At 49.5% G+C, this 26,817-nt stretch overlaps 1 protein-coding gene across 1 annotated transcript in view; it reads left to right on the forward strand.

The window, feature by feature from the left end:
* Positions 1-24,793, forward strand: part of ap3b2 (adaptor related protein complex 3 subunit beta 2) — a gene marked incomplete at both ends in the record, with an annotated part of 30,116 nt that extends 5,323 nt beyond the window's left edge. The window contains 18 exons of the mRNA XM_084451435.1: positions 4,910-4,981; positions 5,089-5,151; positions 6,396-6,528; positions 7,155-7,264; positions 9,162-9,338; positions 9,781-9,967; positions 10,697-10,827; positions 12,177-12,236; positions 14,499-14,613; positions 15,005-15,185; positions 16,965-17,127; positions 17,779-17,866; positions 18,001-18,110; positions 19,858-20,086; positions 20,325-20,409; positions 21,155-21,252; positions 23,557-23,695; positions 24,607-24,793. Coding sequence (XP_084307561.1) covers positions 4,910-4,981; positions 5,089-5,151; positions 6,396-6,528; positions 7,155-7,264; positions 9,162-9,338; positions 9,781-9,967; positions 10,697-10,827; positions 12,177-12,236; positions 14,499-14,613; positions 15,005-15,185; positions 16,965-17,127; positions 17,779-17,866; positions 18,001-18,110; positions 19,858-20,086; positions 20,325-20,409; positions 21,155-21,252; positions 23,557-23,695; positions 24,607-24,793 — 2,328 coding nt within the window. The remainder of the gene's footprint in view (positions 1-4,909; positions 4,982-5,088; positions 5,152-6,395; positions 6,529-7,154; positions 7,265-9,161; positions 9,339-9,780; positions 9,968-10,696; positions 10,828-12,176; positions 12,237-14,498; positions 14,614-15,004; positions 15,186-16,964; positions 17,128-17,778; positions 17,867-18,000; positions 18,111-19,857; positions 20,087-20,324; positions 20,410-21,154; positions 21,253-23,556; positions 23,696-24,606) is intronic.
* Between the last annotated feature and the right edge of the window lie 2,024 nt (positions 24,794-26,817).

Genomic DNA, 26,817 nt, shown 5'->3' on the forward strand with positions numbered 1-26,817 from the left:
GAGGGGGTGAAGGGTGTGAGGATGGAGGAGGGGGTGAAGGGTGTGAGGATGGAGGAGGGATGAAGGTTGTGAGGATGGAGGAGGGGGTGAAGGGTGTGAGGATGGAGGAGGGGTGAAGGTTGTGAGGATGGAGGAGGGGGTGAAGGTTGTGAGGATGGAGGAGGGATGAAGGGTGTGAGGATGGAGGAGGGGGTGAAGGTTGTGAGGATGGAGGAGGGGGTGAAGGTTGTGAGGATGGAGGAGGGAGTGAAGGGTGTGAGGATGGAGGAGGGGGTGAAGGGTGTGAGGATGGAGGAGGGATGAAGGGTGTGAGGATGGAGGAGGGGGTGAAGGGTGTGAGGATGGAGGAGGGATGAAGGGTGTGAGGATGGAGGAGGGGTGAAGGTTGTGAGGATGAAGGAGGGATGAAGGTTGTGAGGATTGAGGAGGGATGAAGGGTGTGAGGATGGAGGAGGGATGAAGGGTGTGAGGATGGAGGAGGGATGAAGGGTGTGAGGATGGAGGAGGGGGTGAAGGGTGTGAGGATGGAGGAGGGATGAAGGTTGTGAGGATGGAGGAGGGGATGAAGGTTGTGAGGATGGAGGAGGGATGAAGGGTGTGAGGATGGAGGAGGGATGAAGGGTGTGAGGATGGAGGAGGGATGAAGGTTGTGAGGATGGAGGAGGGATGAAGGGTGTGAGGATGGAGGAGGGATGAAGGTTGTGAGGATGGAGGAGGGAGGAAGGTTGTGAGGATGGAGGAGGGATGAAGGCTGTGAGGATGGAGGAGGGATGAAGTTGTGAGGATGGAGGAGGGGATGAAGGGTGTGAGGATGGAGGAGGGGGTGAAGGCTGTGAGGATGGAGGAGGGATGAAGGTTGTGAGGATGGAGGAGGGATGAAGGGTATGAGGATGGAGGAGGGATGAAGGTTGTGAGGATGGAGGAGGGATGAAGGTTGTGAGGATGGAGGAGGGATGAAGGTTGTGAGGATGGAGGAGGGATGAAGGTTGTGAGGATGGAGGAGGGATGAAGGGTGTGAGGATGGAGGAGGGATGAAGGGTGTGAGGATGAAGGAGGGACGAAGGTTGTGAGGATGGAGGAGGGGTGAAGGGTGTGAGGATGGAGGAGGGATGAAGGTTGTGAGGATGGAGGAGGGGGTGAAGGGTGTGAGGATGGAGGAGGGGGTGAAGGTTGTGAGGATGGAGGAGGGGATGAAGGTTGTGAGGACTGAGGAGGGATGAAGGTTGTGAGGAGGGAGGAGGGATGAAGGGTGTGAGGATGGAGGAGGGATGAAGGGTGTGAGGATGGAGGAGGGATGAAGGGTGTAAGGATGGAGGAGGGGGTGAAGGGTGTGAGGATGGAGGAGGGATGAAGGGTGTGAGGATGGAGGAGGGGGTGAAGGGTGTGAGGATGGAGGAGGGATGAAGGGTGTGAGGATGGAGGAGGGATGAAGGGTGTGAGGATGGAGGAGGGGATGAAGGGTGTAAGGATGGAGGAGAGGGTGAAGGTTGTGAGGATGGAGGAGGGATGAAGGTTGTGAGGATGGAGGAGGGGGTGAAGGGTGTGAGGATGGAGGAGGGATGAAGGGTGTGAGGATGGAGGAGGGGATGAAGGTTGTGAGGATGGAGGAGGGGGTGAAGGGTGTGAGGATGGAGGAGGGATGAAGGGTGTGAGGATGGAGGAGGGGGTGAAGGGTGTGAGGATGGAGGAGGGATGAAGGGTGTGAGGATGGAGGAGGGATGAAGGTTGTGAGGATGGAGGAGGGATGAAGGTTGTGAGGATGGAGGAGGGATGAAGGGTGTAAGGATGGAGGAGAGGGTGAAGGTTGTGAGGATGGAGGAGGGATGAAGGTTGTGAGGATGGAGGAGGGATGAAGGGTGTGAGGATGGAGGAGGGATGAAGGGTGTGAGGATGGAGGAGGGGGTGAAGGTTGTGAGGATGAAGGAGGGATGAAGGTTGTGAGGATGGAGGAGGGGATGAAGGGTGTGAGGATGGAGGAGGGGGTGAAGGGTGTGAGGATGGAGGAGGGGGTGAAGGGTGTGAGGATGGAGGAGGGATGAAGGGTGTGAGGATGGAGGAGGGATGAAGGTTGTGAGGATGGAGGAGGGATGAAGGTTGTGAGGATGGAGGAGGGGGTGAAGGTTGTGAGGATGGAGGAGGGGTGAAGGGTGTGAGGATGGAGGAGGGGGTGAAGGTTGTGAGGATGGAGGAGGGGGTGAAGGTTGTGAGGATGGAGGAGGGATGAAGGGTGTGAGGATGGAGGAGGGGGTGAAGGGTGTGAGGATGGAGGAGGGGATGAAGGGTGTGAGGATGGAGGAGGGGGTGAAGGAGGTGAGGATGGAGGAGGGGATGAAGGGTGTGAGGATGGAGGAGGGGGTGAAGGTTGTGAGGATGGAGGAGGGATGAAGGTTGTGAGGCTGGAGGAGGGATGAAGGTTGTGAGGCTGGAGGAGGGATGAAGGTTGTGAGGATGGAGGAGGGGTGAAGGTTGTGAGGATGGAGGAGGGGTGAAGGGTGTGAGGATGGAGGAGGGATGAAGGTTGTGAGGATGGAGGAGGGATGAAGGGTGTGAGGATGGAGGAGGGGATGAAGGGTGTGAGGATGGAGGAGGGATGAAGGTTGGGAGGATGGAGGAGGGGGTGAAGGGTGTGAGGATGGAGGAGGGATGAAGGTTGTGAGGATGGAGGAGGGATGAAGGTTGTGAGGAGGGAGGAGGGGATGAAGGTTGTGAGGATGGAGGAGGGGATGAAGGGTGTGAGGATGGAGGAGGGGGTGAAGGGTGTGAGGATGGAGGAGGGGGTGAAGGGTGTGAGGATGGAGGAGGGATGAAGGGTGTGAGGATGGAGGAGGGATGAAGGTTGTGAGGATGGAGGAGGGATGAAGGTTGTGAGGATGGAGGAGGGGTGAAGGTTGTGAGGAGGGAGGAGGGATGAAGGTTGTGAGGATGGAGGAGGGATGAAGGGTGTGAGGATGGAGGAGGGATGAAGGTTGTGAGGATGGAGGAGGGGATGAAGGTTGTGAGGATGGAGGAGGGATGAAGGTTGTGAGGATGGAGGAGGGATGAAGGTTGTGAGGATGGAGGAGGGGATGAAGGTTGTGAGGATGGAGGAGGGATGAAGGTTGTGAGGATGGAGGAGGGGGTGAAGGGTGTGAGGATGGAGGAGGGATGAAGGGTGTGAGGATGGAGGAGGGATGAAGGTTGTGAGGATGGAGGAGGGATGAAGGTTGTGAGGATGGAGGAGGGGTGAAGGTTGTGAGGAGGGAGGAGGGATGAAGGTTGTGAGGATGGAGGAGGGATGAAGGGTGTGAGGATGGAGGAGGGATGAAGGTTGTGAGGATGGAGGAGGGGGTGAAGGTTGTGAGGATGGAGGAGGGATGAAGGTTGTGAGGATGGAGGAGGGGGTGAAGGTTGTGAGGATGGAGGAGGGATGAAGGTTGTGAGGATGGAGGAGGGGGTGAAGGGTGTGAGGATGGAGGAGGGGGTGAAGGGTGTGAGGATGGAGGAGGGGGTGAAGGTTGTGAGGATGGAGGAGGGATGAAGGGTGTGAGGATGGAGGAGGGATGAAGGTTGTGAGGATGGAGGAGGGATGAAGGTTGTGAGGATGGAGGAGGGATGAAGGTTGTGAGGATGGAGGAGGGGATGAAGGGTGTGAGGATGGAGGAGGGGATGAAGGGTGTGAGGATGGAGGAGGGGGTGAAGGGTGTGAGGATGGAGGAGGGATGAAGGTTGTGAGGATGGAGGAGGGATGAAGGTTGTGAGGATGGAGGAGGGATGAAGGGTGTGAGGATGGAGGAGGGGGTGAAGGGTGTGAGGATGGAGGAGGGATGAAGGTTGTGAGGATGGAGGAAGGGGTGAAGGGTGTGAGGATGGAGGAGGGGGTGAAGGGTGTGAGGATGGAGGAGGGATGAAGGGTGTGAGGATGGAGGAGGGGGTGAAGGGTGTGAGGATGGAGGAGGGATGAAGGTTGTGAGGATGGAGGAAGGGGTGAAGGGTGTGAGGATGGAGGAGGGGGTGAAGGGTGTGAGGATGGAGGAGGGGGTGAAGGTTGTGAGGATGGAGGAGGGGATGAAGGGTGTGAGGATGGAGGAGGGGGTGAAGGGTGTAAGGATGGAGGAGGGGGTGAAGGTTGTGAGGATGGAGGAGGGATGAAGGGTGTGAGGATGGAGGAGGGGGTGAAGGGTGTGAGGATGGAGGAGGGGATGAAGGGTGTGAGGATGGAGGAGGGGGTGAAGGGTGTGAGGATGGAGGAGGGGTGAAGGGTGTGAGGATGGAGGAGGGGATGAAGGGTGTGAGGATGGAGGAGGGGGTGAAGGGTGTGAGGATGGAGGAGGGGATGAAGGTTGTGAGGATGGAGGAGGGGGTGAAGGGTGTGAGGATGGAGGAGGGATGAAGGGTGTGAGGATGGAGGAGGGATGAAGGTTGTGAGGATGGAGGAGGGGGTGAAGGTTGTGAGGATGGAGGAGGGGTGAAGGGTGTGAGGATGGAGGAGGGATGAAGGGTGTGAGGATGGAGGAGGGGGTGAAGGGTGTGAGGATGAAGGAGGGATGAAGGGTGTGAGGATGGAGGAGGGGTGAAGGTTGTGAGGATGGAGGAGGGGGTGAAGGGTGTGAGGATGGAGGAGGGGTGAAGGTTGTGAGGATGGAGGAGGGATGAAGGGTGTGAGGATGGAGGAGGGGTGAAGGTTGTGAGGATGGAGGAGGGGGTGAAGGTTGTGAGGATGGAGGAGGGGGTGAAGGGTGTGAGGATGGAGGAGGGGGTGAAGGGTGTGAGGATGGAGGAGGGATGAAGGTTGTGAGGATGGAGGAGGGGATGAAGGCTGTGAGGATGGAGGAGGGGATGAAGGCTGTGAGGATGGAGGAGGGATGAAGGTTGTGAGAATGGAGGAGGGGGTGAATGTGCTGTAGCTCTCTTCTTCTTCACGTCTTCCTAGGGGATGTTTGAACCGTACCTCAAGAGCTTCTACATCCGCTCCACTGACCCGACCCAGATCAAAGTCCTCAAGGTGACCGTTTGACCTCCCTCTGAAATGTCGCTGATTACAAGTCGTACATTCATTTATTGTCCTCGAACGAGTTCAAATCAAATGATATTTGTTGTCTTGCTGGACAGCTGGAGGTCTTGACCAACTTGGCCAATGATACGAACATATCGACCATCCTGAGAGAGTTCCAGGTACGGTCCAGTGACGTGACGGATGTGGTGATGGAATGTGAGCTGTGCTGTGTTTACTCACACACCGTATCCATCCGCTCGCTGTGTTTACTCACACACCGTATCCATGCGCTCGCTGTGTTTACTCACACACCGTATCCATCCGCTCGCTGCGTTTACTCACACACCGTATCCATCCGCTCGCTGTGTTTACTCACACACCGTATCCATCCGCTCGCTGTGTTTACTCACACACCGTATCCATACGCTCGCTGTGTTTACTCACACACCGTATCCATCCGCTCCCTGTGTTTACTCACACACCGTATCCATCCGCTCGCTGTGTTTACTCACACACCGTATCCATCCGCTCGCTGTGTTTACTCACACACCGTATCCATCCGCTCGCTGTGTTTACTCACACACCGTATCCATGCGCTCGCTGTGTTTACTCACACACCGTATCCATCCGCTCCCTGTGTTTACTCACACACCGTATCCATACGCTCGCTGTGTTTACTCACACACCGTATCCATGCGCTCCCTGTGTTTACTCACACACCGTATCCATCCGCTCGCTGTGTTTACTCACACACCGTATCCATCCGCTCGCTGTGTTTACTCACACACCGTATCCATGCGCTCGCTGTGTTTACTCACACACCGTATCCATCCGCTCGCTGTGTTTACTCACACACCGTATCCATACGCTCGCTGTGTTTACTCACACACCGTATCCATACGCTCGCTGTGTTTACTCACACACCGTATCCATGCGCTCGCTGTGTTTACTCACACACCGTATCCATCCGCTCGCTGTGTTTACTCACACACCGTATCCATACGCTCGCTGTGTTTACTCACACACCGTATCCATCCGCTCCCTGTGTTTACTCACACACCGTATCCATCCGCTCCCTGTGTTTACTCACACACCGTATCCATACGCTCCCTGTGTTTACTCACACACCGTATCCATGCGCTCGCTGTGTTTACTCACACACCGTATCCATCCGCTCGCTGTGTTTACTCACACACCGTATCCATCCGCTCGCTGTGTTTACTCACACACCGTATCCATCCGCTCGCTGTGTTTACTCACACACCGTATCCATCCGCTCGCTGTGTTTACTCACACACCGTATCCATCCGCTCGCTGTGTTTACTCACACACCGTATCCATGCGCTCGCTGTGTTTACTCACACACCGTATCCATCCGCTCCCTGTGTTTACTCACACACCGTATCCCAACGCTCCCTGGCAGACCTACATTAAGAGCATGGATAAGGACTTCGTGGCCGCCACCATCCAAGCCATCGGCCGCTGCGCCACGAACATCGGCGAGGTGAGGGACACCTGTCTGAACGGGCTGGTCCAGCTGCTGTCCAACCGCGACGGTGAGTCTGATGGTAGGCTGCCCCCTCAGGGCTGGCAGGGAACAGCAGGCAGCAAACTACGCTTCCACCTTTGAACTTGTGACAGGATTTCACAGTCTGTCGGGGGTTGAGGTTGTCTGCTACAGTAGGAAACAGGAAATCACTCTGGCCTACAGGTGGATATTGTTGATCTCACACTCACATTTAAGTTTGTGTCCTGCTCTGTCCATAAAACATTATTTCAAGCCTTAAGCCTGCGATATACTTGCTGTGGGACCTGCACAGATGACCGCAGCCGACGCACCACGTATGCGTAGTTTAAAGCAAGTGCTCGTATAGTATATCGATATAAGTATATCAATATAAGTATATCGATATAAGTATATTGTGGGCTTAACAGCTAAGAGAAAACCAGTAGTCCCATCTTTAGTTAAGTTTGGACAGATGAAGATGATACAGTGAGAAATCAACTATAGTAACCGAGGGACTGTGGGGCATACTGTATCTTTGATATGTGTGATGTTCTGTGATGTTGTGTGACATTGTGTGATGTTGTGTGATGTTGTGTGATGTTGTGTGATGTTGTGTGATGTTGTGTGACGTTGTGTGACGTTGTGTGACGTTGTGTGACGTTGTGTGACCCTCAGAGCTGGTGGTGGCGGAGTCGGTGGTGGTGATTAAGAAGCTGCTGCAGATGCAGCCGGAGCAGCACAGTGACATCATCAAGCACATGGCCAAACTCACCGAGAACATCCAGGTGAGCTTCCCACCCTCCAGACACCCAGGTGAGCTTCCCACCCCCCAGACCTCCAGGTGAGCTTCCCACCCTCCACACATCCAGGTGAGCTTCCCACCCCCCAGACCTCCAGGTGAGCTTCCCACCCCCCAGACACCCAGGTGAGCTTCCCACCCTCCAGACACCCAGGTGAGCTTCCCACCCTCCAGACCTCCAGGTGAGCTTCCCACCCTCCAGACATCCAGGTGAGCTTCCCACCCTCCAGACATCCAGGTGAGCTTCCCACCCTCCAGACCTCCAGGTGAGCTTCCCACCCTCCAGACCTCCAGGTGAGCTTCCTACCCTCCAGACATCCAGGTGAGCTTCCCACCCTCCAGACACCCAGGTGAGCTTCCCACCCTCCAGACACCCAGGTGAGCTTCCCACCCTCCAGACACCCAGGTGAGCTTCCCACCCTCCAGACCTCCAGGTGAGCTCCCCACCCTCCAGACCTCCAGGTGAGCTTCCCACCCTCCAGACATCCAGGTGAGCTTCCCACCCTCCAGACCTCCAGGTGAGCTTCCCACCCTCCAGACACCCAGGTGAGCTTCCCACCCTCCAGACCTCCAGGTGAGCTTCCCACCCCCCAGACACCCAGGTGAGCTTCCCACCCTCCAGACACCCAGGTGAGCTTCCCACCCTCCAGACCTCCAGGTGAGCTTCCCACCCTCCAGACATCCAGGTGAGCTTCCCACCCTCCAGACATCCAGGTGAGCTTCCCACCCTCCAGACCTCCAGGTGAGCTTCCCACCCTCCAGACCTCCAGGTGAGCTTCCTACCCTCCAGACATCCAGGTGAGCTTCCCACCCTCCAGACACCCAGGTGAGCTTCCCACCCTCCAGACACCCAGGTGAGCTTCCCACCCTCCAGACACCCAGGTGAGCTTCCCACCCTCCAGACCTCCAGGTGAGCTCCCCACCCTCCAGACCTCCAGGTGAGCTCCCCACCCTCCAGACCTCCAGGTGAGCTTCCCACCGTACCCCCCAGACACCCAGGTGAGCTTCCCACCCCCCAGACATCCAGGTGAGCTTCCCACCGTACCCCCCACACACCCAGGTGAGCTTCCCACCGTACCCCCCAGACATCCAGGTGAGCTTCCCACCCCCCAGACCTCCAGGTGAGCTTCCCACCCTCCAGACATCCAGGTGAGAGGTCTCTCTCACTCTCTGCCTCTAGTGATGACAGTCACATAAACATCAAGCTCCATGTGACCCACCCATGGAATCTATTCACTTTTCCATACCCACAATGCTTTGCTGTTTGTGCCAGAGAGAGAGAGAGAGAGAGAGAGAGAGAGAGAGAGAGGGATAGAGAGAGAGAGAGAGAGAGAGAGAGAGAGAGAGAGAGAAAAGCAATTAGGGCAGAGAACACAGGGGAATTCATCACCGCTGGCTCCTAATAAATAATGTACAATATACTGTATCATGATGTCAAAGCTGATTCACACAGTGGTACTTAGTAGTGCAGCTAAAACTGAGTGAGCAGTCTTACTTTCATTATCAAATCAAATTCGGTGCTAGCAACTATTGTTATGAATTCTGTTTACAAAATGATGTTTAGTATGTAGCCAATCAGAGTAGCCCCGCCTACAAAGGAAACAGCCCAAATGTCACATGCAGAAAGTTGTCTGTTTGATCCCCAACTATTTCAGGTACATTCATGTAATTATCGCACAAAATTATAGTCATGTCCCAGATAGCAAGCGGATGTGTAATAATTCTGGGCCATATATGGGCCGGAACTAAGCCACAAGGGCCAGATCTGGCCTGTATATGGCCCAGATCCGCTTGCTATCTGGGGTATTTGTTGTAATTGAATAGTGTAGTGAGGGCTAGATTTCAGGCTGTGACGATGCCTACGCTGTGTTCTGTGTGTCCAGGTGCCGATGGCGCGCGCCAGTATTCTGTGGCTCATCGGAGAGTACTGTGAGCACGTCCCCAAGATGGCCCCGGACGTCCTGAGGAAGATGGCCAAGACCTTCACCAACGAGGAGGACATCGTCAAGCTGCAGATCATCAACCTGGCAGCCAAACTCTACCTGACCAACTCCAAACAGGTGTGTCTGGGAGCCACGCCTTCTTTTCCACTGTTTTAGTGTACTGCTGATTGTTTGTAAAGCACTTTGTAACATTTGTTTAGAAAGGTTCTATATAAATAATGTTTATTATTATTATTATTATTATTATTATTATCATTATTATTATTATTATTATTATTATTATTATTATTATTATAATGTGACATCCTACCCTTTGTGGCTGGTCTCTCTGGCGTCATCCCCTCTTATCTCCTCCTCCTCCTCTCGTCCTCCTCCTCCTCTCCTCCTCCTCCTCCTCCTCTCGTCCTCCTCCTCCTCCTCCTCTCGTCCTCCACCTCTCCTCTCGTCCTCCTCCTCCTCCTCTCCTCCTCCGCCTCTCCTCTCGTCCTCCTCCTCCTCCTCCTCCTCCTCCTCTCCTCCTCCTCTTCTCCTCCTCCTCCTCCTCTCCTCTCATCTCCAGACTAAGCTCCTGACTCAGTACGTTCTGAACCTGGCCAAGTACGACCAGAACTACGACATCCGTGACCGCGCCCGCTTCATAAGGCAGCTCATCGTTCCCACCGAAAAGGGCGGCGCCCTCAGCAAGTACGCCAAGAAGCTGTTCCTCGCCCTGAAGCCCGCGCCCATCCTCGAGTCTCCTTTTAAAGGTAGGACGGTCTCACCCTGGACGGTCTCACCCTGGACGGTCTCACCCTGGATGGTCTCACCCTGGACCACGGCCTCGCCGGCTGTCCTTCCACCACAGGGCTTATGATAGAGAGATGTAGCGGTATGAACATTTCATATCACGATTATAGTGACCAATATGATCACGGTTATCAGAATTATCACGATTATAGTGACCAATATGATCACGGTTATCAGTATTATCACGATTATAGTGACCAATATGATCACGGTTATCAGTATTATCACGATTATAGTGACCAATATGATCACGGTTATCAGAATTATCGCCGTATTTTGAAACGTGCCGAAAATTTTATAAAACTACTGATAGACCAACACCCACTGAAATCATTTCACCAAGTTTTATATGAAAAACACAAATGAAATTAGCAGCACTATGTATTTATGTTTGCATAAACATTAAAATAATGCGTCTTGGAAAGTGTTGCTAGCTTTGGTTGATGCTGGGCAGTATTTACAGTGAGTTTCTGAAGCGCAGAAATCCAACACGGTTTTAATGATAATTTTATCGTGATGAATCTTATCAAATTTTACCGCGGTTGATCTTTATGCCGGTTATTGTTACATCCCTATATATATTAAAACAGACTTCAATCAATCAATCAATCAATCAAAGCTTTAATAAAACAGACTTAGGTTTCTGAGAGAAATAAAGGATAAATGACTCTGTTCCTGTGTGTTTCCAGACCGAGACCACTTCCAGCTCGGCTCTCTATCTCACCTGCTGAACGCCAAGACCGGCGGCTACCAAGAGCTGCCCGACTGGCCCGAGGCCGCGCCCGACCCCACCGTGCGCAACGTGGAGGTGAAGGAGTCTGTGCGTGCAGTGGAACAGTAACACTAAGAGACAGACAAGGGGCCCCTAGGGGCCCCCAGGGGCCCAGAGTGGAGCTCCCTTAGGAGGGCACGGCCTCGGAGGGGGCGCGTAGTTACTTTACGACCCGACACAAGCAGGGCGCACATACGTACAGTAAAGCCCGCCTCCCACGCCGCCATCATCCACACCAGTCACATCAGCGTGACCTCATCCACCAAGGACTCATCCCTATTGGTGGGAATTTCCCCAAAGGGATGTTGCTGCACATACATGTTCCCAGAATGCCGTGCAGCGCTATTGTATGTATGCTAATAACATTATAGTTTATAGGTTATAGGTTACATCACCTGGACAGACACCCTCACAGGTGAAATGATGAAATACAGTAACTGCTTCTAAGCCATAGATTAACTACTGTATATGACGACCAATATGGCACCAAAGACTTCATCCAGTATAGATACGCACCACACACACCCCTCTGCTGCCCTGGCCTCCGACGGGCAGCAAATACTCACCCCTCATTGGTGAACTCTCACCTGATTGAGCCAATGGCACGTGTGATAGAACAAGACTGACCTCCAGCTATGCTGCTTAGAACACACTGTAAACATGTATCAACCCACCAGAACAACCCATGCACTGTTACGTGCCTTTCGACAGATTAGGAAACGCTCTGATGTTATGTAGTGTGCTATAGAGTAATACTTCCCTAGACTTATCACCAAACAACCTCAAGTATACACTAACCAGCCAACCCTTCCCTCGTCTTCATCATTCCATTCCATGTGCCATCGGTTCCTGTTCAAACATGTTTGCCAAATGTTGACCTGAAATCAAATCATCAGTATCTCATGGTAAATGGACCAGAGCACTTATAGCGCTTTTATCCAAAGCCTCTCATTCACTCACCAATGGCGGCAGCTGCCATGCTAGCCTGCTCATTGGGAGCAATTTGGGGTTCAGTGTCTCCCCCAAGGACACTTCAACATGTGGACAGGAGGAGGCGGGATTCGAACCGCCGACCCTGCGGTCGTTGGACGACCCGCTCAACCTCCTGAGCCACGGCCCCGTATCTGACTAAACACTCGTGTGACAGAACGACCAGCTCATCAGATGAAAAGCAGCGTTTGATTCGGTCACATTTGGTCATCATGGTTGCTTTTGTGAACGGTTTGTTTACCATGTCTCCGCCTCTCCCCCATGACGTTTCCCTCCCTGAGTGTCGCAGATTTCCAGTCGAGGTCACCCGCAGGTGGAGGTCCGGTATCTGGTCTTCTGAAACGTTTTCGGACCCTTAATGAGCGCTCTCTGACCCGCCTGTCTGTCTGTATGCCCTGGGTCCACAGCTAGAGGACGTCCTGTCCACCCCCGAGGCCCGGATCGGCTTGCTAGGAGAATGGCGAGAGGTGCCCCCTACTGGTGTGGGAGTGCAGTGTGGTTTTTAATGGCCGCCCTCCTGCTGTGTCCGTTTCTCTTGTCTCTCTCAGGAAGGGTCAGTTGGACGTTAAGTCGGACGTTAAGTCGGTCAGACAGTTTCAAGCTGTTTTTTCCAGCTGAGTTTCGAGAACTCGTAATCTGAACATCGACTGGGCGACATCCTGATGAGATTAAAGAGAAATGAGACGCGGGTGGATTTCCTGAGTTTGGACATTTCAAATGTATGACTCTCAGTCCTGCTGTACGCTCTAGGAAGACCCTTTAAATTGTGTCGTTAAATCAGGGTTTTAGATGTGGAGGAGAAAGATCAATATCGTTCTCTTCATTAATTATGTATAGAACTTCAGTAGTTGTTGAGTTCAAGGCTGAAAATAGATAGCTTCATACAGCTCTCACTGAAATTGGACTTGTGGGCTTCAGCGTGTTGTGCAGTGTGTGTGTGTGTGTGTGTGTGTGTGTGTGTGTGTGTGTGTGTGTGTGTGCGGTGTGTGTGTGTGTGTTGTGCAGTGTGTCTCGACCTTATTCCCTCAGAAATCTGCCTTTTCCTAGATCCTCTGTTCCTTCTCACAGTCTACCATTCAAATCCTCACGCTCCATCATTCAAATCCTCACGGTCCACCATTCAAATCCTCACGGTCTACCATTCAAATCCTCACGGTCCACCACTCAAATCCTCACGGTCCATCATTCAAATCCTCACGCTCCACCATTCAAATCCTCACGGTCTACCATTCAAATCCTCACGGTCCACCATTCAAATCCTCACGGTCTACCATTCAAATCCTCACGGTCCACCACTCAAATCCTCACGGTCCATCATTCAAATCCTCACGCTCCACCATTCAAATCCTCACGGTCCACCATTCAAATCCTCACGGTCCACCATTCAAATCCTCACGGTCCTCCATTCAAATCCTCACGGTCCACCATTCAAATCATCACGGTCTACCATTCAAATCCTCACGGTCTACCATTCAAATCCTCACGGTCTACCATTCAAATCCTCACGGTCTACCATTCAAATCCTCCAGGATTAATTAATTCCATCTCTGTTTCTCTGCCATGGCCAAGTTTAAAAGCAAACATGCACTCATTCTTTGTCATTGATAGTCAGCCGTCATTGATTTATGTTTTAATAACTCTGACAATAATAAGAAACTATAGTGAATAATGTTAATATTATATCATAATCTATAAATATATATTTTTTGTAAAATGACAAATTCATATTTAATAATTTTTGTTTCAGGTCTTAAAAGAAGTCATTTAAATTTGTTGTGTAAATAATGTCATTTTCCCTTTAGTCTTTTCTCTTGAGTGAGTTAGGAGTGTTCCTTAGTCTTAGCTGGTATTGAAATGTGCCTGTTTTGGGAGAGTGGTTAGAAGTGCAGCTAGACTCCCTGCCTGTACCTTCTGCCTCGCTCTCCTCTCCTCTTCTGTCTCCTCCTCCTTTTCTCATCTCACCGCCACCCTCGTCTTCTCTCTGCGTCTGCCAGGTCATTACGCTGCTTGAAAGAGTCACAACTTTAACCAGCGTGAGTCAGCTAGTGGCAAAGAGCCCTTCTCTCTCAGCCTCCCCCCAAAGCGCCAGATCCTAAGTGCTTTTTGACCCTTCCCCCCACCCGTCCCCCCGGCCTACCATAGTTGCTACTCTGCGCTTAGCTCAGCCGAACTACCCCCCACAGGCTCCTCCTCTGTTCCTGCCCTTAACGAGCCGGTTCCTTCAGGAGTGCCGAGTTCCTCCACACCAGTAGAACCTCCTCTCTGAGGCGTTGTGGTTCCAGTCGTTCTGTTCCGGTCCAGACGGACGCGGGTCCACAACACCCTCAACAGTATGAGCTTATGTACAGTAGAACGGCTCATACTGATTGAATTATCTTTCTCTATTCCTTTATGGATCTTATCTTCTGTGTGAGGGATCGACCACGCCTGAAGGAAATCTCGTCTCTTAATGGAAGTGCTCCTACTGTAGTAAACCACTTCCTGAACCCATGAAGGCGTCCCCTGGTGCTGCCGCTTAGCCGGGGAAGAACCCAAACGACACCGGCGCGGTTCACGCTAGAACCGAGCAGATCTGGACCGTCTGAACGACGGGTTCACGCGCCAGGCTCGCCGGCCGGCAGGAGACGCTTTCATGGTCACGCTGTCCCCTCTGCCTCCGCTTCCAGACCGCGTTTCACACAAACACCGCTTTGACCTCTGACCCTTTGACCTTTGACCTCTGCTGCCAGGTACCAGAGTGGACCAAATGCAGCAGCCGGGAGAAGAGGAAGGAGAAGAAGGTGGAGAAGCCGTTCTACTCGGACTCGGATGGAGAGTCGGGGCCCACGGAGTCGGCCGACAGCGGTAACTGTGTCCGACATTCTACTGACCCTACGACCTTCAACTGACCTTCAACTGACCTTCAACTGACCTTCAGCTGACCTTCAACTGACCTTCAACTGACCTTCATACATTGATACATTGAGCAGAGTCACAGTGTCTGTGTATGTGTGTCTTTGGTTAGTGTCTGTGTGCATGCATTAATGCTATGTGTGTGTGTGTGTGTGTGTGTGTGTGTGTGTGTGTGTGTGTGTGTGTCTGTGTGTGTGTGAGTGTGTGTGTGTGCGTGTCTGTGTGTGTGTGAGTGTGCGTGTGTGTGTGTGTATGTGTCTGTGTGTGTGTGTATGTGTGTGTGTGTGTGTGTGTCTGTGTGTGCGTGTGTCTGTGTGTGTGTGTGCGGTCCCTCCCCCTCCAGACTCGGACACGGCCAGCGGCTCTGAGAGTGTCAGCGGCAGCGAGGAGGAGAGCCGGTCCAGATCGGAGAGCGAGGGCAGTGGGGAGGAGGAGTCCGGCTCGGAGGAGGAGGAAGAGGAGGAGGAAGACAGGAAGAAGAAAAAGAAGAAGGAGCTAAAGAAGGCGGTGCAGGAGAGTGAAAGGTAGTGGTACATGTAGAGTGAAAGGTAATGGTACATGTAGAGTGAGAGGTAGTGGTACATGTACAGTGAGAGGTAATGGTACATGTAGAGTGAGAGGTAATGGTACATGTAGAGTGAAAGGTAGTGGTACATGTAGAGTGAAAGGTACATGTAGAGTGAAAGGTAGTGGTACATGTAGAGTGAAAGGTAGTGGTACATGTAGAGTGAAAGGTAGTGGTACATGTAGAGTGAGAGGTAGTGGTACATGTAGAGTGAAAGGTAGTGGTACATGTAGAGTGAGAGGTAGTGGTACATGTAGAGTGAAAGGTAGTGGTACATGTAGAGTGAAAGGTAGTGGTACATGTAGAGTGAAAGGTAGTGGTACATGTAGAGTGAAAGGTAGTGGTACATGTAGAGTGAAAGGTAGTGGTACATGTAGAGTGAAAGTTAGCGGTACATGTAGAGTGAAGAGTGAAAGTGAAAGAACGCTGTGTTGACCACTGTGTTGAACGCTGTGTTGACCGCTGTGTTGACCCAAGGGCGTAGGTTTGCGTATGGACGGTCGGGACATGTCCCTACCAACATTTTGGGAGGCCCAAATTGTCCCTACCAACTTTTAAGCAACCTTGACCGTACCAATTATTTTGCATTATAGATATTAGACCGTTAGCCTACCCCTTTCCTCCACTGTGAATGTGCCATCCCTGTATTATTTTTATATTTTTTAAACTCACGATTGGCTCATTTGTCTGAGATAGATCATTGCATTTTTCAAATTTTCGCTTGATCTGAAGAACAGCCTTACAGACAGACGCTGACAGCAAGCCATACAGTTGTGATTCTGACAGCCATTTAGGTAGGCTACCCACCACAATGTCGCCTCCCCCTCTGAAGAGGATGAGGGATATCAGGAGCTTTTTCTCCGCAACTGTAAGTAACGTTAGCGTTAGCTAGGTTAGCTAGCTACTGGTAAACTAAGTAGCTAACCTTAGGCAGTAGCCACATGAAAACCAGCTAGGTTGGTGCTAGCTAATGTTATCTAAACTAACATCACTTGTCTTTCCATTGTGGCAAATTATCAACCGGTGATATAAGCTGGCTAGCTAGCGAACTGTTAAGATGGCTTCTATCATCCTGTAACATTAGGATAGCAGCAGCCATTACATTATTATACATTAGCTGCCCACCAGAGATTTAATTGAATAGGACATCATGGCGTCCTCACAACTAATGACCGTAAGTGTCCGCAATGAATACTAGCCGATGGGCTATTAGCTATAGCTTTGTAAAACCAGGATTGTGGAATTTCGCAATTGGTATTGCCTACTGTCTGGTATTTTGTTACTCCCCCAATGGACAGATATATCAATTTATGAATTGAATGTCAGTCTAAAAATCCAATGAAAATCTAAATTTTAATCAAATCATTTTTATGCATGAAGCAGCAGTCGTGAGAGAGAGAGTGGACGGACGCACAAGCAACCAAGAGAGAGAGAGAGAGTGTGGAGGGACTCGGCAGCAGCAAAAGTCGAGAGTGGAGGGACGCAGCAGGCAGGATGTGATACAGTAGACTAACAACATTGTATTAGTATTATTCAATTTCATAAATATATGAATATATAAGAGCTTTAACCTCTCGTCCCCAGCAAAAATTGTGTATGCAGGCTACACTGTTATATGGTCCCTACCAATGTTGAAACCAAACCTACGCCCTTGTGTTGACCGCTGTGTTGAACGCTGTGTTGACCGCTGTGTTGAACATGTGTTGACCGCTGTGTGAACGCTGTGTTGACCCCCCAGCGAGCAGAGCAGTGTGGAGGAGGAGAGGAGCACGGTGAGGAAGAGCGAGTCGGAGTCAGAGTCAGAGGAAGACGAGGAGAGCGAGTCAGAGAGCAGCAAGTCAGAAGAGTCGGAGGAAGATTCGGAGTCTGAGACTGAAGTCAACAAGAAGAAGAAGAAGAAGGTGCTGTCTGTCAGACGAACACACTCGTTTACACACTCGTTTACACACTCATTTACACACTCATTTACAACTGCCCGGGACGCAGACCCTCACACAACAGGATGTGTAATTAACATAAGAAAACACACATTTACACACTCACACAACATGATGTGTTATTAACATAAGAGAACACACATTTACACACTCACACAACATGATGTGTTATTAACATAAGAGAACACACATTTACACACTCACACAACATGATGTGTAATTAACATAAGAGAACACACATTTACACACTCACACAACATGATGTGTTATTAACATAAGAGAACACGCATTTACACACTCACACAACATGATGTGTTATTAACATAAGAAAACACACAGTTACACACTCACAACATGATGTGTTATTAACATAAGAGAACACACAGTTACACACGCATACATATACAGTAAGATGACAGAACAATTTATCTTAAAGGGGCACTGTCATGCTTGTTGATAGTTGATATTATTTGGATTAAATGTTTTAATTCTGTGTGTAGGCCTTTTTAAAATGGTCATCAGTGTAGCTGTTTTTAAAGGGCACACTGTTAGTTGATGCCTCTTAACATTTTTTGTTGTCGTTTTTCAAATGAATATATCCTAATTCTTTTTCAGACAACTACATCTAAACCTCCCGCCAAGCCGCCCAAAAAAGACCCCAAGAAGGAGACAAAAGAAATGTCTCTTCTTGATCTTGATGACTGTGAGTGACCGTTTCCTTCATAGCGCAGAGCGCTGGAGGAGGAGGAGGAGGACCTGCTGCTCTGGGCCCTGGGGTTATTGTTGTTATTGTTGTTAATGTTGTTATTATTGATCGGCGCTCTCTTCTCTCCTCAGTCGAGCCCAGCCCGTCTCCTCAGGTCACGCCTGTCAACAGCTACCTGTCGTCCAGCCTGGTGACGGACCTGGAGGGCCTGTCCCTGACCGACACCGTGCTGTCCCCAACGGTGGGTCCCTTCCTCTCAGCTCCGCCCTGACAGGGAGAGGCCTGAGGTTCTCCTGAAGATCCAGATGAATTAGAATGTTTGTTCTTTAGATGGAACATCAGGATGTTCTTTAGATGGAACATCAGGATGTTCTTTAGATGGAACATTAGGATGTTCTTTAGATGGAACATCAGGATGTTCTTTAGATGGAACATCAGGATGTTCTTTAGATGGAACATCAGGATGTCTCATGTGATTCCTGCACTGACAACCATGGTGGTGTCTCTATTTTGCGGTTGCCAATACGTTTTTTCATGAGTAAAACAGATGTGTGCAGGTTGATACCACATAGAAGTCATGCTCTGTATCAGGACCACCCCTCGCCAGAGATATAGCAACTGAGGAGGAAAGACCTCCGCTCTTGAGCTGTTAAAAAAAAGGCATTCAAAGAAAAAGGTGACGACGCGCGTTGGTGTGCGGAGGCAAATTGCATGTTAACTCTCATTTTCCAAATGAGCAACATTTGCCTCCTGCTACGTTGTAGATTAGACTAGAAGTGTGAGCGCTCTGTGCTGCCGTTCAGCTGATTAGTAATCTGCTCATGTGGGCTGATTTCATCACGTTTAGGCGTGTTTATCAGTATATGGACTCTACAGTACTAACAACACAACTCCAATTTACTTTCACTTTCAAACAGGCGTTGTGCATTCATAAACTCTTAAATTTAAAACCACTTCCAGCTTGACTTTTATAAAATACATTTTGTACCATGATAAACTAGAGGGCTGATAGCAAAATCAATCAAAAACTCTATACTCGAAAAAAGTCTGGATTATGCAAATATCTGGACCTGGAAGATAGTGAGCCCAGCTCCAGCGGTCTGCGAGGAGGATTTTATGCCCTTGTCACAAAATAGCTGTTAGTTGTTTTTATGAACTTTTTCCCCTTCTGTATATTTGCTACGCCTTACTATCAATAAGTCACTGTTTAGAACGGACAGGAATACATTGATGTGTGTTTTTAAGCACCATAGAAAAGAAATCTTGATAAATTCTACTTTTCTCTAAACTTTATAGCGTCCAGTTGCCTATAAACACAAAGAAATAACCTCGTGTGGCTCAGGAAGAGTTTATATAGACTTTGGCAACGTTCTAATTCCAATTCCATTGTGATGTAATAATGAACACGGTAGATTTCTCTCTGCATTATTCTGCATAGAACACTGTTGATCGGTGCCATAGCAACAGAAGTGCCATAGCAACTAATATAGAGTTCACGTTCCCTCGACTTCTAGTGTGACATAATTGGCAGCTTGATTAATAAATGTTTTCCTTGATTTTGAAACAGTAGCCTTAATGCTGTTGTTGCAGTGTTTTTTATGATGTGTTTTCAACAATGAGATTCTTTTAAAGATGATAAGATCTGACTTTAATGAATGTGGTGACGTTGCACCTGAAGAAGGCCATTTTGGCTGAAACGTTGTGCCCTATTTATTAAAACTCAGCTACATGGGGCGCCCCGGTAGCTCACCGGGTAAGGCGCGCCCCATAAGGACCCGGGTTCGATTCCTGTCTCTCTCAACTGTCCTATCCCATTAAAGCTGAAAAGCCCTAAAAAATATCTTTAAAAAAAAAAAAAAAACTCAGCTACATACAGTGTGTGGACATTCTCTCTGTCTTTAGTTTCTTCATTTTTGTCGAGCACCTGTCGCACGTTGTTTGATGTGCGTTGCGTTCCTCTGCTGCTAACCCGAGACCTCTTCTGTCAGACCATCGCCCCGTCCGGCGCCCTGAAGAGCTACGAGCTGCTGCACCGCATCACGGGCGAGGGTCTGTGGGCGGAGTACTGCTTCAGCCGCCAGCCCTACGGACCCGACCCCCACATGCTGGCCGTGCAGATCCAGCTGACCAACAGCTCCGCCGCAGAGACCAGGAGTGTGCGCCTGGAGGACGCCCGGCTGCAGTCCGGGATGAGGATCAAGGAGTTCCCGGAGATCGGTGCGTCCGCCGCTGACCCGGACCCAAACACGTTGTGGCTTTGCATGACCTCTGCTTGCCCTGACGCTGCAGCACGCTACAAAAATGAACCTTTCAATCCTAGAACTGGGTTTTCAATGAAGTCTTCCTGAATTTACTTTACAACAATCGACAACATTCTCTCATTCAGATCCAGGTAGAGGCCACACTGTCGACTCTCATTTCTACTGTCTCTATTGTGTGTCTGGTACTTTTACAGAGGTGTTAGCAGCCGGTGAGACTGTTACCGTGGTGATGGGCGTTGACTTCTGTGACTCAACGCAAGCAGCAAACTTCCAGCTCTGGTGAGAGACAGCATGGGTTACACTACACACACAGACTCAACATGCATGGACTCAACATTCATGATCACTACTCAACGTGTGCTGCTTTCAAAAGCAATAATTTAGTGATGCTGACACAATTTTGATGAATAAATCTTAAATAAATCTTTTTAGGTGTGTTAATCAATTGCCACTTAAAGGTGCCACAGCCAACTTTTTCATTTTGCGACGATCAGCATCCATTTTGCAGATTCTGAACCGTGCCTACACACGCTGGGGACCTCCGTCTCATGTCAACGTTGATGGCTTACACAGATTGCGTAATCGTACCTGGTGCAGAGAGTTCTGCCTGGTTAATGAAAGTTTACAGAGAAGCTCTGAACACAGTGATTTGAAAGGTGTTGAGGCGTTCAAGAACTAAACTCTGGACGCAGGTTTAGAACGCCCAAAACAAGGACGAAACGAGCCAGCACTTCTTTTGTGCCAAGAAGCATTAAATTATTGAACAGCTGTTGATGCCTGTTGCAGTGATGATGATGTTGAAGCGATGATGTTGGTGAGGATGGTGATGACGATGATGGTGGTTGGTGACATTGTGGTGTTGGTGATGGGCGTACATTTTAATGTTTTCTGTATGCTTGACGTGTGCTAAACAAATTCCCCTCTGGGGCAATAAAGGGTTCAATTCAAACACTAGTTGAGTGCACGTTGGAGGGATGAGTCCTTTGTGATGACCTCATCCATATCTCCTCTTGCTCATTAACAGCACTCACACCAAGAAGTTCTATGTGTCGATCCAGCCCCCCGTCGGAGAGCTGATGATGCCCATCTTCATGACCGAGAACGAGTTCAAGAAGGAACAAGGTGGGTGCAAGAACCAGAAAGAACCAGAAAGAACCAGAAAGAACCAGAAAGCAGAAAAACAACTTTGAATTCTATTCTATCGGAAATTAACCCTGGAAAAAAAGGCCCATTCCACAAAACAAATAGACCTTTTACATATGAAAGACTCACTTTTTGGTTTGGTCTGGTAGTGTACTTTACTTTTTGTAAACTTGCCTTGACTGTTTGTTACGTGTAATTCAAAATTAATTTCTTTTGACAACAGTAACACTTTTTTTGTGTACCAGCAATTATTTCTTAATTGGAACTAAAATTAGCACTCCTATAAAAAGTTGAAGAAATGTTCATAGTTTATTTATTTAACACAATATGTATATTTGTTTGTTTCTTTTAACGTAAGACATAATTGTCTGTCGCTTTACTCACACACAAACGCCTGAGACCAGCAGTGTCACCTCTTATAGTAACGTTATAGCCTACAGCCCATTCTAGTCTTGCTTCACTCAGGGAACCTTGGTCGCCATTTTGACTTCTTCTAGAAACCATTACTAACAATGGACAAGGTTTTCATCTCAAGTCCAACCATAGTGTGTGTTTAAACATGTCATATCCTCCGTTCCTCCCTGTGGTTCTGGTCCCAGTAGAGAAGTGTCTAGGTAAGTTTCCTTTGATAGATTTGTTCTCCTCAGCTGTCTGTGCCACCTGCCTCAACCACCTTCACACCAGACTCAACCTGCTCCTTCCTGCCTCCACATCCTCCCATTGCTTCAAGCTGATGCCCCCCCTCCCCCGCCCCCCTCCCCCCTTGCCTGGGTGACAATGACTCTGCATCTCCGGTTCACTTAAGCGGCAGATAATCCAACCCACTTTAACCTGCATCCCAGAAGCCCTTTCACACCGAGCCCCACCAGAATGACTGGGAATGCTCCTTCACCAGGGGGCGCTAATCCCGATCCACACTTGACTCCAGCACAATCCCTCAGCTCCAGGCCCTTAGCGGACCACCGTAGACCCCGCCAGGCCCATAGCGGACCACCGTAGACCGCGCCAGGCCCTTAGCGGACCACCGTAGACACCGCCAGGCCCATAGCGGACCACCGTAGACCGCGCCAGGCCCATAGCGGACCACCGTAGACCGCGCCAGGCCCATAGCGGACCACCGTAGACACCGCCAGGCCCATAGCGGACCACCGTAGACACCGCCAGGCCCATAGCGGACCACCGTAGACACCGCCAGGCCCATAGCGGACCACCGTAGACACCGCCAGGCCCATAGCGGACCACCGTAGACACCGCCAGGCCCATAGCGGACCCCCGTAGACACCGCCAGGCCCATAGCGGACCACCGTAGACACCGCCAGGCCCATAGCGGACCCCCGTAGACACCGCCAGGCCCATAGCGGACCACGCTAGACACCGCCAGGCACTGCATCTGATCCCCAGTGCTCCCCATTCATTGAACAGGCTCTAGGACAGTGCTTCTAGGCCATGGAAGCTCAAGTGCTGGAAAGTCCATGAAATGGAGCATAACTTTGTCTGAATGGTGGGTGGGACAGTGGGCTTACGTTTCATGCATCAAATTTATGATATAAATGATAAGGTACTTGTCAGAAATATATACGCCATTTTGTTTTTTAAGTCTTGAAATATCTCTTTTTTTTCTTCATTCTTATAGTCGATGTGAAACTGGAGGTCATAGTCTGGCAACAGGGAAACTGATGGGAGAGATTTTGGTGGGAGGTGAAGGGTTGAACACTAATGAATACTATTCAAGAGTATTAAAGCCACATCCACCTAAGATTGAAGTCTGTGAAATGAGGATGAAGATGTGAGGAATGAGGATGAAGATGTGAGGATACAGGAGGAGAAGGCCCAGATAGCAAGCGGATCTGGGCCATATATGGGCCGGAACTAAGCCACAAGGGTCAGATCTGGCCTGTATATGGCCCAGATCCGCCTGCTATCCGGGGGATGCGACTGTCTGAGGCTGGTCGGTAGTTTACACCGTTTAGTTTGCTTGTTTTTATTTTCTGTAGTCGTGCTAGAATCCTCCCTCCACTCGTATCACACCCAGTAGCAGGTAGAGTTGTTTTTTTTTGCCTTTTGAATTTCCATGAGACAAGTTCAACTTCAATGTGAGCAGGAGTGTTGAAGTGGAACAAATGTAACGCACCTTTTCCACAAAAAAAAAAACAGTGCATTGGAAATGTCCCCACATTCACACACCCCGCTTCCAGAACCTAGACCTCGACGCACATGCAGGACAAAACGGTGGACTTCTCCTGACCCGACTGACCGCTGCTGTCATCGTGCCCCCCCTCGCAGGTCAGCTGATGGGTATGAACGAGATCTCAGAGAAGCTGACCCTAACGGAGAGGTGCCAGAGCGAGCACACCATCGTCCAGAGGGTGGTCACCGCCGCCAACCTCAGCCGCGTGCCCTGCGGCTCGGACAAGGAGTGCAGGTGAGAGGGGGCGGAGTTGAGTTACGGAGCGTAGCTGGCGCGGCCGTCGACGCTAACGCTAACCGGCTGGAGGAGGTGCACAGTCTCTGGGCATAGTAGGCCGTTAGCGCTAGGCTAACCGGCTGGAGGAGGTGTGGTGTGTGGTACGAGGAGTGCGGGTGACAGAGGGTGTGGTCGCTGAGCACAGTTGGCAGCCAGAGCTACTGTTGCGAGGCTAGTCTCACGTAGCCAGACCCATCTCCACACTTCCTTTACGCTGTGCCAGCACTGGAGAAAGTCAAATCAAATGAAGAGAATTTTTATTTGTATAGCGAGAATGTACATAATGAGCCTACCCCTGATTTTAAGAAAGGTCTGGCTGGACTCATTACCATTCAGAGATAGAGGGGGGGGGGAACTAATTCTTTAAGCCAATCACAATCGTCTTTTTCAGTCTGGATTGAATCTGATTGGGTGGGGAACAGATTCCGCCACCACTGATTGGGCAGTAATAAACGAATGACAGGGCTTATCCCCAAAACCTCCATCCAGAGTCAGACTAGCGCTAGGCTAACCGGCTGGAGAGTGTGTGGTGTGTGGTACAGTACGTACGTGAGGTAGCGTTCCCTCAGATGGCAACATCCTCTTCCTCAAGACCCGAAAGGTAACTGCCGACCAAGAACCTTGACAAATCTTTTGTGCGTGCACATAAAGGAGACCGACCTGTAGGCCTATAGATTTATGTAACAAAATCTAATTTTAAAAACTTGTTTCATGCCATTTGATCTAAGTGAGGTTCCTCACATGAATGTGATGTTGTTATTTTGCTAATACCTCCTGATTGATATATATATTTGGTGCTCTGCTTTTTTCCTGCTGCTCTATTTCCGTTTCCGCTCTTCTGCACTCTGACCTCTGACCTGTGACCTCAGTGCCCCTGTTGCTCCTCCTCCTCTGCCGGTTCACAGGTTCGCTGGGAAGACCGTAACCAGCGGGAGCCTGGTGCTGGTCACCGTGGCGACCAAAGAGGAAGGGTGTGTCCAGCTGACGGTGAACTGTGAGAAGATGGTGATCGGTACGATGCTGGTGAAGGACATCCTCCAGGCCTTGACCCAGTGATGTCCATCCAGCGCTTGACCCCCCCCCCCCCCCCCCACCAGAGTATTCCACCAGGCGTGTGTATCTTCCTCAGTTCGCTCACGGCCACCCCGTACACACGACGGCCACGCCCGTGCTTCAGAGTCCCGTGTTCCCCTCATGTCCTAAAGGCACACACACACACACATGTAGAACGGAAGAGATCTGACCCATCGTCACTCTGTAAAAATTCACTGAATGAAATGGTTGACCTTTGTGTTTTGGTTGGTTTCAGTGAGTTTGATTGTTGTCGTTCCTTTGGTGAGTGATGGAAAACATAATAATAATCATAATAATTATTATTATTATTATCATAATTCTAATCATAATTCTAATAATCATAATACATTCCTGCCTATAGTAATAATAAAATCCAAACTGCCCTCTAGTCTAAGCTTGTAAGGACGTCATTTTACCCAGTAAAGGTTCCCGTTCTCTAGCCCTATTCTTGGAATGGTTGGTGATCAGTACAGCTGATGAACTATACTCCTGCGTTTGAATCACTACTCTGACTTTACTCTGTCATGACCAAGCTGTTTCAAGTGAGCGAGAATGTAGCATGTCGAAAATACACAAACTCACATTCGGTTGAGACTTCTTCAGAAATGCCTTTTTAAAGAAAACATATTCAGTATTGTTCTAGGGAGGGTACAGTTACAGGGTATAATCGCTCATCATGTCAAGGTGAACCTGAACGCTTCATATTCCGAGGTTTTCTTGAAGCCGTTGTCAGCGTGTTCTCTCCAGCCCTTCCCTCATTTCAGTACCTGTAGGGTAGTTATTTATTTATTTTATTTGCTATATTCTACGCAACATAAGCAAAAAGGAGCTGGGACTTCCATGACTCCCAAGTTGTCACACATACAATAGATTTGATGGAGTGGGACTCTGGCACAAATGATATTCATGTCATGCATTGCATTAGTAAAATAGTAATCGGCGTGTGTGTGTGTGTGTGTGTACGTGTGACTCCAGAGTGTGATGTGAACCATTGTTCTGGGAGACTGATTTCTACTGTCATTCTTTTCTGCCTTTCCTTTTTGCATACTGTATACTTTTATTTAGGTCAGAGGTCATGTTTAAGTGTAGGAAATCCACACTTGGATGTAAAGATGTTACCTGTGGTCTCTATTGGTCTCTATTGTGTTGATCTCACACATCCTGCACACATGATAGAACCCACCTGCTTTTTAAGACCAAGGATTCATGGGTAATTCAACTCAGCTATTGATTTTGAACTTTGCCATCCAATCATTCATCTTAATTGAATGCACGGTACATCAATACATCTGTCAGCGCAGAGGTGGAGAACATCTTCATTTTGTCTTATTTATTTATTTATAAATGATATAGCTTTTCGTTTTGTCTTTGTATTGCTAGTTCACCATCCATAATTGTGAACTTCAGTCACCAATACACGCAGTCAAGGTAAAAATTAAAGAATGTAATGATAAACTAAGTTTATATATTCTGTACTACAACAGGTGACACACTGTCGTCTCATACTGTCCACAACCCCCAACTACAGTGTTAAGGTTAATGTTAAAAGGTCAAATCTTTCCTCTCAAAGTGCTATTTAGCAAGAAAGGGGTGCTTATGTGAACTTCAAAAGGTTGTTTTTTATGCACACTGACGTTCTCTGATTTCAACTAAGTCCCATCCATACGTGTGGTTGCCCAATAATGTGGCGTCAAATTACTATATTTAAGTGAAAATATCAATAAAATATCAATAATATATCAACAACGTCAAAGGAGTCATTTATTTACTCACTCAGAACAGATGTGTTAAAAGCAACATTGTGTTTTATTTCCTAGCGTGTTGATTTGAACGCGTCCGTTCTGAGAATGCGTTCCCGTGGTCTCATGTTTACTACAGCAGATATGCTGTTATATATCCTGGCAGATCTACACCCCGTATCTCTCTCATCTTTACTTCCTGGTGTGTTTGATCCTGGAGGCGTCACAGTGGCTCTGGTGAGAGGATGAATATGATTCATGTGATCA

Source organism: Borostomias antarcticus (assembly GCF_949987555.1).
Source record: "Borostomias antarcticus genome assembly, chromosome: 16".
NCBI lineage: Eukaryota > Metazoa > Chordata > Actinopteri > Stomiiformes > Stomiidae > Borostomias > Borostomias antarcticus.